Genomic DNA, 11997 nt, shown 5'->3' on the forward strand with positions numbered 1-11997 from the left:
GCATCAAAAGATGGCCAAAATTGTTGCTGCTCTTACTGGCGCCATTGCTTCATCGGCGCTTATTTATCATTTCAGAACTGACATTGATTCAAATACAACTACTATTCGTCGTAAACTCGAACGCGTCCAAAAACAATTGAAAGATATTGGTCATGAAGTAAGCAGAGCTATTGTGATATTTAATACCCATATAAATGATTTTTTTTAAAAAAAACTATAAAGGAAACTAAAATATCTAGCGAGTCTATTTCTAACCATTCTATCTTGCCAACTCTCTCTGCTGCTAATAAGTATACCCAACAGCGTTTAATCCCAAGTATAAAAGATTCTTGGAACGCCCACATTATCAGCCTTGCTCGTTCGGCGAATGATGCCATTTCGCATGTGGCTGCTACTACAGAAAACATTCCTACTTTTGTGACCAATGATGAGAATAAAACTTCTAAAAAATAATTTCAATTATTATCCTCCGTGTAAAAATAAAGCCATTATCTTTTTATTATAAATAGATTTAATGAAAATTCCAAAATATAATTGTATTGGTTATGTAAGATAAAGGCAAACTATATTGTTCATATACGTCAATGGCTGCGAAGTGGGTTCTTGTGTTTAAAAATAGGGCAGGTATTGAGATAACTCGGACCGAAAAGCATCTTTCAGTTCATATAAATAATAAATGAAGCATATTCTCTCTCTCTGTTTAAATATCAGTAGATTGAAATTACGAAGAAACACTTCCAGATTAGCCTTTGGTGCATATCAATTAGTACAACAATTCTATTGCTTCGATTATTCGCGATTTTTAGTTGGAATGTTCAAAGTAAGTAGCGATTTATACCTAAAGATTAGTATTATCTTATACTAATTATTTTGATATTGAGAGAAAGCCAAAAAAAAAAAAATACATTATTAAAAACTCCAAACAGATATTTAGATTTCTGGTTCTATTTTGATTATCACATTTTTCTTAGTCAAAAATGTAGTCGAAAATGTGTGAAGTTGAGGTCTACACCTTCTCAAGAGCTAGTATCTCCGGGTAAAAACACCAAAAATTATCACTTCATCATTTTCATATTTAAAAATTAGCATATTAAGTTCATAGTTTATCGAGGACTGATTTTTCAGCTTTAATTTAACAATAAAAACTCTACGAAGATGATCATTATTGATTGATATGAGGCGCAGCATATCTTTGGTAAACATCACCTTAAAGGCTTTCATACTATAGACCTATATTGATTAAGATCAGACAGGAGTTGAAAAAATAAGAAGGCTGATTTCATTTGCCTTTCGACACCCGTGCTTTAATCAAAAGTTCAATTGATATAAAGCATCAGCACAATGCTCTCGTCGTTTCGAGCTTTCGTGCGTTGTATGCTTTGAGATATGTCAGCTTTGAGAACGCTTCGCTTTCTACGAAAGACAGCAAGTCAAGCAGGATCCACTTCTACTTGTTCTGTAACATCCAGCCATGCCCATCCTAAATTTTCAAATACAGGTACAATCGCAGTATTTGATTCATTTTTTCATCATCAGAGGATGCAATCTCGCACTCCTATATCAAAACACCTCTTTCCACCACCACCGCGTGTCCCTCAATTGCAACGTCTCGAGATATACAGCCTATTTGCACGTCTGTATAGCGATTGTGCTGTCATTACTAAACGTGTTCGGAATAATGGCAAATGTATTCAAAACATCGCTAATCTTGTAAGTTTTACAACATTTATATACCAGCTTTTCGCGTCGAATTTTAATTTATTTATGAATTTCATATTTTTTATGTTTATTGTATAGTCTCTGGAGGAGCAACTCAAGAATTTGCTGGAAGCACGAGAACCGCACCGTGCGTTCAAGGTATATCTGGCGCTTAGAGCCCCATCATCACCAGCAATTTTAAATGTATCTGCTAAGCGAATGCACAACCGCCACAGCCAAGTGGATCCTATTTGGTTATCGCATCATGTATCGCAGGAAACTATTCAGAAGTTACGTGCTCTCCTTTTATATACACATGCTCCAGAATGGCAGCCTGCGTTACTACTATCGGATGCTGCTGCATGCGGTTATGACACTGTAGAAATTATCCGCAAGGGTAGACCACCTGCAAATCCATTATTCTCTGAGTTAGAATGGCACCTTGATCGCAGAAATGTTCAAAAAGCCTGGCAAACATACCTACAACTCCGAAATGAACCGAGCGGTGATCTTGCTTTAGGCAAAATTTTACGCTCACGTTTGGTAGCTTTACTCTATGAACATTTTGGGGAAACCTGCAATCATATTGGACTTGTACTCCGGTATTACCTTGATTCACAACGACAAAAAACGCGATTCATACGCTCAGCTTGGATGGGAGAACTTGTGCGCCGTGAAGATTGGGATCAAGCAATTGCATTCCTCCGATATAATCTTCCGTTGAGTTCTAATACCCAACGACCGGCGAGTATTGAGACCGACAGAGAAATGAGTGAGAGAGCCAATACTTCGTTGTTATGGAAAGTAGAGCACATGGCCCGCGACCTTATCACAGGACTCGTGAACGTTTCGCAATTCGATAAAGCACTTTTGGTGTTAACCATGGTGCGAGAGCAATGTGGGCGCGGCAGTCGCACGATGTATGAGGCCCTATTAGAGGGATATGCACATAAAAACAATCCGATGGCAAATATTAGGCAGCTGTTAGATACTATGCAAGCTGATGGAATTGCTCCAAACAAGAACACGCTTAAGGCGATGCTTCGCTCATCATCTCTTGCCGGCAATGTGAAGGAGACTAAAGAAATCATGCGTTTGTCAAAAAGTCGCTACGATATAAGTGCCGATTCTAGGCTAATTGGAGAGGTTCTCCGCAATCTCGCGGAAATCGGGAAACTTCGTGAATGTTGTGATCTATACAACACTCTCCATCTGGGTCGCTTGCATACACGCGCATATTTGCAACACGAAACCATCCGTCTCGATGAGTATACGTATGGAATATTGGCTAATGCATGTGCTAAAAAGCAGAACCCAAAGGGTTCGTTGAGGTGGTTAAACCGAATGATGAAAGATGGTGGATACCGACCTACAACTATCGTATGCACAGCAGTTGTCAAGGCTTTCTTAGCGCAATCAGGTGGTGCTGGACTCCAGCGCGGAATAGATATGCTTGAGTTTATGCGAGAAAACGAGGTCCCTCGAGATGTAGTTTTATATACATCCTTGATTACGGCTCATGCAAGACACCGTAAAATTGATACCGCATTAAATTTATGTACACAAATGCTCAACGAAGGGATAGCACCAACCCCACATACACTTACCGCTCTAGTTGATGGGTGCATGCGCAGCACTCGAATGCAGACTGCACTCAAATTATTGCGATGGCTGCGCGCGCCTCCTTATAAACTTCGGCCTAATGTTGCAACTTATACCTCACTTATGGACGGTCTTAATGCACGAGGGCATTTTGCAGAGGCAGAAGAGGTGTATCATGATATGATCGCTGATGGAATCACTCCCGACGTCGCTGCTATTAATTGTCTGATGGATGCGTGCAATCGAGCAGGTAGAGGACAGGAGGTTCTTACCATATTCCACAACGAATTCTTACGGCATCATTTAAGACCGGACGCATACTCGCTCTCTATCTTACTTGACTCATGTAACGCCAACAACTTGCCTGAAGAGGGAAGACGTATATTCGGCTCTTTCCTCGACAAAGGGCTATCAACTTTAGATATACGTTTGCATTGGAAAACTTTCTATGCATATGTGAATTTACTCGGGCGGCATGGACACACAGAAGATATCTTGGAGGTTTTGGCTCAGATGAAGTCACTAAATGTGCAATCCCACCCACGCATCATACTGGCGGCAATTAGCTTTTTGGCAGATACACCTCGTGGAGAGAAGAAGGTGAATTTGGCACTTGAAACAATGACTAAGTGGTGGCCAGATATCAAGTTGGACAAACTTGATATTGACAACTACTTACGTTTGCGTCCCGTACCTAAATTAGACCGCTAAAAGTTGAATTACTAATAGATATTAACTATTTATCAAGTTGAAGAGGTGTTTCCTTGTTTGTATGGGGCACATTGTATATAGTCTCTTGCACTCTTTCCTCTTTTGCTTTTTTGTATCGTAATACACACTATATCCTTCTAATATTGAAATACTCTTGTATATCACAAAACCTATCTTTGGAACCTCTCTTTTATATATAAAAAAACCCTATGAATGAGTTTTCAAAAATTTCGTAGATTTATAAATAATATTTTGTCCAAAGGACAAAAAAAGCTATGATTTTTTTATTGATTCATAAAATAAGGTAAGCAGATAATAAAAATCTAGTGGTGTTCGACATTCTTGTGGTGCTCTATTTGATGTAATATGATTAAATTATATATTTCATCTAATTAAATTCTTTCTAATTGCAACAATACTTACTAAGATGGAAGTGGTAGTCAATCGCGTACGAAACACCGCCAACTAGAAGGATGGCATGAAGAATAGGCATTGCTGATGCGTTTCCTCCTTCAAAGTAACGAGCCTTATAACGGCCCCAGAAGCCGGAGGGGCGCGACACCTCAGGGGAACCCTTGGGGAGCTTCTTATAGAAATCGACTAGACGTTCCATACGGGCAGCGTCTTTGGGCGCCCCAATGGATTTAGTAGACGAGATGGTTGGAGGAATAAGTGAGCGTGTGCTGTAGGCACGGCGAATAATGTTGAGCGACATTTTGCGTTGTTTTAAGAATGCAAATGGGATCAAGTTTATGTTTTGATCTCTGAAAAAGAGACTAGGGTAATAAGAACTTAGTGATGTCACATTTTCGTAACCTAACCTGATTTCTCATTCTACCTACTCTATATTTTCTCTAATGTAGAAATCCTCATTCATATTCGGGTATTGACCAAGGTGATAAAGGGACTACTACCCCACAAATATAATATCAATGATATATATTAATAGTTCAGGAAAGATTATGTTATAGTATAGTATCTAAAAATGAGCAATGCGTTTATAAATTTTGCGGAGACACGATATATATTTGTTATCAATTATCCTATTAATATCACTACGGTAGGTTGAGAGGGATTGTCTATATCATCTCTTCGTGCTCGTAGCTGGATTAAAAGGAAAGTCAGGTTATCAAAATTGGAATCGAAAATATGCCATTGTACATTTTCCTTGATTAAAGATATATATTTGTTGAAATGAGCTTATCACTAAATTTATGAGCTTTTTTCAAAATACTCGTTTAATAATAAGTGCTGGTAAACTAATGTATTGAACTGTATAAAACATATGACTATCCAAATAAGTATCAATATTAATTGTAAAATAACAGGATACAAAGCATCATGAAGGATGTTGATGGTCTTTTAATGCTGAGCACTCCCTTCGTAATTCCTTGATGACAGCCTTAAAATTAAAATTAAACATAAGAAAATTATTAAAAAAGAAAAAAAAATTTATCTATACCACTAACGCATCTGGATTTGCTCCGCGTTCGATCAGCGAGACACATAATGATAAGCTCTCACGATCAAGTCCCGTCTTAAGCAAGGATGAGATCTCGTATAAAACTACATTATAAATATTGTTCACAGATGTAAAATAATGTGAAGATTAAGGGGATATAAATTGAAATATGTGTACGGTCTAATGTCTCTGATGCTTCCTGTAGTTGGATGTCTTGGTGCTGTTCCATCATTTAGTCGCGATAATTTTAACCTAAACTCGATTTCAAGAGTATTGGCTTCTTTTGATTTTACATTCTTAATTTGGAGTGCCATGTTCAAAATCGAATCGTGTGTAGAACCTGAAAATAGCCTCGTAGACAGATTCAGAGATCTGTAACTCAATTAAAAACACAGATGGCATCTTATTCTCAACATTACTCCCTCCAAGAGCCTAGCGTTGCTTATGAATTTCTTACAAATCTCGTATGGAAGAGAATCCATACAATTAACTACATAAAGGGGGCACATGAGGGAAAAGTGCATTGGTACAACACCATCTTATTATCACGAGAAGATTTCGCACCGTTACAACAGAACCCACGGTTACGTAAAAGGTATATAAAACAATTCCAGTTGTGATCTACAAATATTATTCTAACTTTTGCATAACAGAACATACCAATATTTTGTACTAGGAATGTCGTTGGGGACTACACTTGACATAACTAACCCAGAGGATTACATCAAAGCCCTAAGCAATCTACTACAAGAATTCGAATATTTTTCCAATGATCAATCCAAGCCGAAGATGGTATTATTTCCTTCACTTATGCTAATGATCTACATATATTTATCTGATCTCTTTACAATTCTGACTGAAATGTTATCTAGAAAAACATTTTTTTCCGCAAAAAACCACTTGATGAAGGTTCATCAGCTGAGGATGCTGAATATTCACTGCTAAATATAGCAAATTTGGCAAGTATATTCTGCCTCACATCCAAGAAATTGCTTTCTTTAATTATCCAATTGCTTTGTATTTTTCAGCCATTTGAACCAGATTATTTCCAGGTTCTTTGCACTTTATGCGATCTTCTCTCGGAGGTATATTATCGCTTGTTAGTAGGAACCAGTGATTTGTGCACTCATTCATTTTGCGAAACGGTGGTAAAAGTGGACAGCAAATTTAAAGTAATATATTATACTTGTAGATTTTGAAAACTCTATGCCTGATAATGCTATTATTAATCTTATTTTAGAAAATAATTAGTAGCATAACCAAAGAGATTGATACCATTGCGCGTGCAGTCATCAAGGAAGAGTTGTTGCTCATTGATCCACTTGCACAAAGAAATGGAGGAATAGCAAATGCTAACGCAAATAGTGGAAGGATGACTCCAACGGATGAGCATTGGGATGCCAATAGTTTGTCAGGAATGTAAGGTGGCGTTCTATGCTTCAAACAAGAATGTCAAATTTTTATATAATATATAGTAATAATTCGTTTATATATGTCTGATTATTACTTTCTTTTGCGCATATTTTCTTTTATCTCCAATCTCTTTTTCTGTAATATATGCATCCGTTTATCATCTTTCTTTTAATATTTAACATTGCTAAATGAGTCTAACATAAATAATGGAGGAACAAAACGAAACCTTTTAAAATAGTAAGTTTAAACGTATATATTTTCATAATATATTTCTTATCCTACAACTAACTTATTGCTTAATATCTGCTGATATCCAGCTCTAAGTCTTCTTCATGGTTCATAGCAGGCAAATAAAGGTTTAAAATCTGGGTTGAACTATTATTCATTGATAATAGAATTATTAAATTATTGTTATTAATTTATGATATTCGAGTTGGGACTGTTTAATGTGACGTTGATTTTATTTTGAGTAAACAGTTTTTTGGCAATAGCTTTCTTGTGAGAAAGTGAATTTATAATAATGTCGGAAGGTAAGTGATTTCACGGATTTTGCCTTGGCAGTTTTACATTGTATTTATACTATTAATCATCAAATCTTCATATAAAAGATAGGTATCCTGACCAGCCTCTCCAGAAAGTCGAAGATCGTGATCATAGTGTCGAAGATGTCTCGGACGATGAAGCACCCGAAGCTGTTTCTTCAGCAGCAGCAAAATCACATGCAATTGAGGCTGTGAAGCGTAAAAAAGTGGCTGTTCAAAGGTAATTTCTTCTATTTTCTACTCTTCTTTTTACATTTTTGTTAAATTTTCTTTGCTCATATTAGGCTTCACAATGAAAAAAAAGCTAGACAACGTAATCTCGATGCTAAATTGAAGGAGCAGAGTATGCAATCAAAGAAAAAGAAGGAAAATAGAAAAGAGGAGAATAGATATACTGAGAATGCATCGGAAGATATGAAAGATCTGAAGCAAAATACTGAAGAAGAAAAAGAAATGCCTACACTCTTACCGACTGAATTATTAGAAGAAGTTGCAAAGAGAGAAAAGGAGGAAAGGTATGCGTTTCTTTTCACCAAACTTCTCTCTCTTAATATATTAAAAAAAATCCTTTGGATAGAAAACGGAAGCATTTACGCGCAGAAGAATTTGAAGCTCTTTTATCGCAGGAAGAGGAAAATGGGAGAAGCGAGCAATTGAAGCGTTCAAAACAGGAGAAAGATGTCCGGCATGTCGGGTATTGTCGTAATCTTATATAGCAATTATATTCAGCCAATATTGAGTGCTGCCTTTTATAGACAATTTACTGTTAGGGCACTTGGAAAGAGAAATGTCGTAAGACCACAGCCTATACCCGAGCAAATTGAAGATTTCCGTCGAGATCATTTTTATAGCAGGCGAGTACCGCGAAAAGATGGTAAGAATCCTCAAACTCCCCAATCTTGACTGCTTATTAATGCAATATCTTATACTTTTAGCTGTGCTAAATTTAAGTCAAAAAAAAGGTCCTGCAATCAAATTCGCTCGTTTTTCGCGTACAAATACATAATATAACATATTATCTATACTGTAACATTTTATAGTAAAGTCTTAGTTTGCTTTCTAAATATTTTTTTCACTTAAAATATCACCATTTATTTATTCAATTATGAAAAGGGTTGATTAAATCTATAAAATTTAAACAAATTTCATGTGACTGCCAATCTTTTATAAATATCGCTCTAGTTTATACATAGGTTGCCACTCATCTAATTCACTATACTATATCCAAAAGAGTTGAATAATGGACCAAGATGTTGAGTATATGGACCTCGATGATCCTGACCTTCTTCGAGGTATTGCCTTTGAAGTCAAGACTATGCGCAGTAGCGCGGATAATTTGTTTACACTGGACAATGTGATTCCTGTTCAAGAAACTGACGACTCTGACAAGTTGTCGATTCGCTCCGCGCGTGCACTTGTCATAATAGATACAAATTTCTGTCTCACGCATTTGGGCTTTCTTCATGGACTTGTATATCGCTCGGCCCCATCAAATGGAGTAGTTGTAATTGTTCCTTGGATTGTAATACAAGAATTGGATGGCCTTAAATCGCGAAGCAGCAAAAGTCAAATTCGAGAAATAGCCATAAGAGCAAACGACTTTTTGTGGAAAGCACTCGGCAGCAAAAGGGATCAATCCTCATTGAGGGGACAGAAACTAAACGAAAGATTGAGAGAATTTGGTAATAAGAACAAGTCAAATGATGATGAAATTCTTAATTGTTGCAGGTAACGAGCGGAACGAAGCTTAGAGGTTCTCCTCAATCTAATCATTTATAGGATAACAGGTATTTTCAGCAGGCCGTTGATCATAACATTATGGTTATGTTACTCTCGAACGATAAAAATCTTTGCGTTAAAGCTCTAGTACATGGAATAGAGACGTTCTCTTACTTTAAGAATGGCCTAGATCCAGATACAGTTGTTCAAACAATCTTGCATCAATCTACTCAGCGCAAAGGAATGAATAATGTCCCCGCTAAAAATGAAAAGCCCAATGCAAATAAAGCTGCTGATATATCTTTAAAAACAACGGTAAATAGCTCTAAAACTACCATTAGAGAATATATGATTTATTGACTTTAGTTTTCAGGATGATATCGATTTCATGGATGCAGATAAATTTTCTTCGGAATCAACTTCGCTTTCCAATTCATATACTACCCAAATGCCAAATGAGGCTTCTACTCATAATGACTATCCCACAGCTAAGAGATTGAAATTTGACTCTAATCGGTTTACATCCAATACCACCGCTGATTTCAAAGTAACTTGATTGGCGTTATCACAGGCTTTTTATAATACAAAATTATTGACTATACCAATTCTAATATTTTAGGATGAATTAGAATCTATGCAGACTGACAGTGAATTACCTACAGTTTCACTAGTATCCACAGATTCCTATGATAGTATTCATGCCCCAGAACGATCTTTATATCCTCGCTCATCTTCAATCACCGCAACATTAATACCTTATTTCCCCGCTGATGGCCCTCAATACACTCTCCCGAACCAGAAAGCTATCGAACGTATAATCAATGAAATATGCATGTGTCTAGAACAAGCCCTTCCCCAGGCTATGGAATTCCACTATATAAATGCATTTGGGGAACATTGGACTTATGTGTTGGAGAAGGACCTCCCGCCTTGGCCACTAAAAAAAGCACTTTCTCTAATACAGCGACACGATTTTACCGTTTTTCAACAGGCTACTGAACCGCAGGCATTGGGGCGGTTAGTTCGTAGTGCTGCAGAAGGCATATTGAATTTCATGCGGAATTATGAAAAACCAGCCCGGCAAAACATGTTAAATATGGGACAAATGCAAAAATTCCTGACAAATGTCGAAGTGATTTTAGCGATATGTGTTGGTGCACGAGTAGTCACACAGGAAGAGTGTTATTATCGCTTGGAACAATGGAGAGAAATGTTGTGGAAAAACTAAAAACTTTGTATATATGGTTGATCAGACGTTAAATATTTGAAATTTTTTTTATTTCAATTTTAATTAATGAAAAAAAACAGTACTGTCATTTAAAATTCACACTACTTTTGGAGAACTCAGACAATAAGGTCAAACATCTACACTGATACAAATAGATTCCACACGCCCTAAGCAATTAGATGGTAATAGACATTAGGGATAAAAAAATAGGAAGTATAGTTGGACTCTATGTTAATACCATGGCATATTGCGCAATCTCATCTGCTCCTAGCTTGCTCTCGCCATAAACGCGATCTACAAACGTGATTGGTACTTCCGCAATTGAAAAATTAAGCTGTCGCGCACGAATGATCATTTCCATTTGGAATACGTATCCCTTCGAAGCAGTTATTTCAATCAGTTTCGAAAGTGCATCTTTTTTGTACAGACTAGGTTTAGAGGCTAGGTTTTAGTAAAATTTTCGAACACATTGGCATAATAGTTTATCACGTACCGAAAACTTCCTGTAAGATCTGAGGCTCCAGGTCTAAGTAGGACACTAGCAAGAAAGTTTGCACCGCGGCTATAGTAAAATTTACAAAATAAAAGTTAAACATGTTCAAGGTATTATGATTTAATTTTCATTGAAATAAAAACATCTGGAACATACCTTATGACTTTACGACGTAGATCCCATCCATATACACCCCCTCCACGCTTGTAGCGAGTTCCAGTAACAATATCATAGTTCTTTTCTTGTTGCTTCTTGATGAACAGAGGAATAAATTTAGGCTGTAGTGATGAAAGATAAGGTAGATTTATCGGAATTCAATCAGCATAAGAATAGAAATTGGTAATCTTTACATGATGAGAAAAGTCCGCATCCATGATGATTATAAAATTTCCTGTTGCGTGTTGGATTCCGTGAACATATGCAGTGCCTATTAGTACAAAGAGGATAGCATTAAAAAAAAAAAAACAAGACCGGGAAATTTGATTCTCTACCGAGCCCAAGCTTTCCTGGACGTGGTCTTAATACAATTCTATCAGAGCCGTAAAGTTTTTGCAATTGCTCTGCAATCTCTTGTGTTCCATCCGGACTATTATCATCAATGATGATAATTTCGTAATTGATATGGCTATAAAATAGGCGTTAAATCATAGTAGATTAGAATAGCAAGTAAAAAACAATGAAATTTCCCGGAAACATACTGTTCTGTGAATGTTTTAACGAGCAACCATATTATAATTGGAAGATTTTCGCGCTCGTTATAAGTGGGAAGGAGAACCGAGTATTTGTTATATGACGAAGACATTGTGGCAAGAAGGGGTGCAGTTTGTTGACCAGCAATATCTTCTAACGTTAGGATGGTATGTGAAGTCGGATGAGTTGCCATTTATTCTCCCGGTGCTTTTTATATTCCTAACCCTTGTTTCGAACGCGAAACGCTCTGCAGATCGTTCAAGCCACATTTGATGTTTAACTAAACTATTGCTTAATGCAATTTTAATGCATTTTGAAATCTGTTAAGGCTTGAACGATACTAATACAGTCGAGGATTTTTGTTTGTATCATAAAAGAAATTTGCAATCTTTATTTATTCCAAAAACCTTTTGCTATAACTTTTATTTTAAAAATATTC

At 36.7% G+C, this 11997-nt stretch overlaps 8 protein-coding genes across 8 annotated transcripts; 5 read left to right on the forward strand and 3 right to left on the reverse strand.

Moving 5' to 3' along the window:
- Positions 1 to 10: 10 nt before the first annotated feature.
- VTP21DRAFT_7808 (uncharacterized protein) lies at positions 11 to 453 on the forward strand (the record flags this gene model as incomplete). Its single annotated transcript, XM_069398590.1, has 2 exons — positions 11 to 157; positions 223 to 453. 2 exons carry the CDS (start codon positions 11 to 13, stop codon positions 451 to 453), a joined length of 378 nt encoding a protein of 125 aa, XP_069246166.1.
- A 1086-nt stretch (positions 454 to 1539) lies between these two features.
- On the forward strand, positions 1540 to 4011 carry VTP21DRAFT_7809 (uncharacterized protein; the record flags this gene model as incomplete). Its single annotated transcript, XM_069398591.1, has 2 exons — positions 1540 to 1710; positions 1798 to 4011. 2 exons carry the CDS (start codon positions 1540 to 1542, stop codon positions 4009 to 4011), a joined length of 2385 nt encoding a protein of 794 aa, XP_069246167.1.
- A 323-nt stretch (positions 4012 to 4334) lies between these two features.
- Positions 4335 to 4726, reverse strand: VTP21DRAFT_7810 (uncharacterized protein; the record flags this gene model as incomplete). Its single annotated transcript, XM_069398593.1, has 2 exons — positions 4335 to 4363; positions 4435 to 4726. 2 exons carry the CDS (start codon positions 4724 to 4726, stop codon positions 4335 to 4337), a joined length of 321 nt encoding a protein of 106 aa, XP_069246168.1.
- Positions 4727 to 5350: 624 nt separating this feature from the next.
- VTP21DRAFT_7811 (uncharacterized protein) lies at positions 5351 to 5705 on the reverse strand (the record flags this gene model as incomplete). The annotated part of the gene is made up of 3 exons (XM_069398594.1): positions 5351 to 5413; positions 5474 to 5577; positions 5651 to 5705. The coding sequence occupies 3 exons, from the start codon at positions 5703 to 5705 to the stop codon at positions 5351 to 5353; spliced, it is 222 nt and encodes a 73-aa protein (XP_069246169.1).
- A 163-nt stretch (positions 5706 to 5868) lies between these two features.
- VTP21DRAFT_7812 (uncharacterized protein) lies at positions 5869 to 6896 on the forward strand (the record flags this gene model as incomplete). The annotated part of the gene is made up of 5 exons (XM_069398595.1): positions 5869 to 6068; positions 6127 to 6265; positions 6346 to 6432; positions 6502 to 6645; positions 6714 to 6896. 5 exons carry the CDS (start codon positions 5869 to 5871, stop codon positions 6894 to 6896), a joined length of 753 nt encoding a protein of 250 aa, XP_069246170.1.
- A 510-nt stretch (positions 6897 to 7406) lies between these two features.
- On the forward strand, positions 7407 to 8434 carry VTP21DRAFT_7813 (uncharacterized protein; the record flags this gene model as incomplete). Its single annotated transcript, XM_069398596.1, has 6 exons — positions 7407 to 7416; positions 7495 to 7648; positions 7713 to 7943; positions 8006 to 8122; positions 8184 to 8302; positions 8364 to 8434. 6 exons carry the CDS (start codon positions 7407 to 7409, stop codon positions 8432 to 8434), a joined length of 702 nt encoding a protein of 233 aa, XP_069246171.1.
- A 234-nt stretch (positions 8435 to 8668) lies between these two features.
- Positions 8669 to 10375, forward strand: VTP21DRAFT_7814 (uncharacterized protein; the record flags this gene model as incomplete). The annotated part of the gene is made up of 4 exons (XM_069398597.1): positions 8669 to 9156; positions 9216 to 9462; positions 9521 to 9694; positions 9767 to 10375. The coding sequence occupies 4 exons, from the start codon at positions 8669 to 8671 to the stop codon at positions 10373 to 10375; spliced, it is 1518 nt and encodes a 505-aa protein (XP_069246172.1).
- A 137-nt stretch (positions 10376 to 10512) lies between these two features.
- VTP21DRAFT_7815 (uncharacterized protein) lies at positions 10513 to 11751 on the reverse strand (the record flags this gene model as incomplete). Its single annotated transcript, XM_069398598.1, has 7 exons — positions 10513 to 10542; positions 10614 to 10803; positions 10869 to 10937; positions 11025 to 11146; positions 11219 to 11295; positions 11360 to 11493; positions 11567 to 11751. The coding sequence occupies 7 exons, from the start codon at positions 11749 to 11751 to the stop codon at positions 10513 to 10515; spliced, it is 807 nt and encodes a 268-aa protein (XP_069246173.1).
- Between the last annotated feature and the right edge of the window lie 246 nt (positions 11752 to 11997).

This window comes from Calcarisporiella thermophila, assembly GCF_041956535.1.
Source record: "Calcarisporiella thermophila strain CBS 279.70 unplaced genomic scaffold VTP21scaffold_33, whole genome shotgun sequence".
NCBI lineage: Eukaryota > Fungi > Calcarisporiellomycota > Calcarisporiellomycetes > Calcarisporiellales > Calcarisporiellaceae > Calcarisporiella > Calcarisporiella thermophila.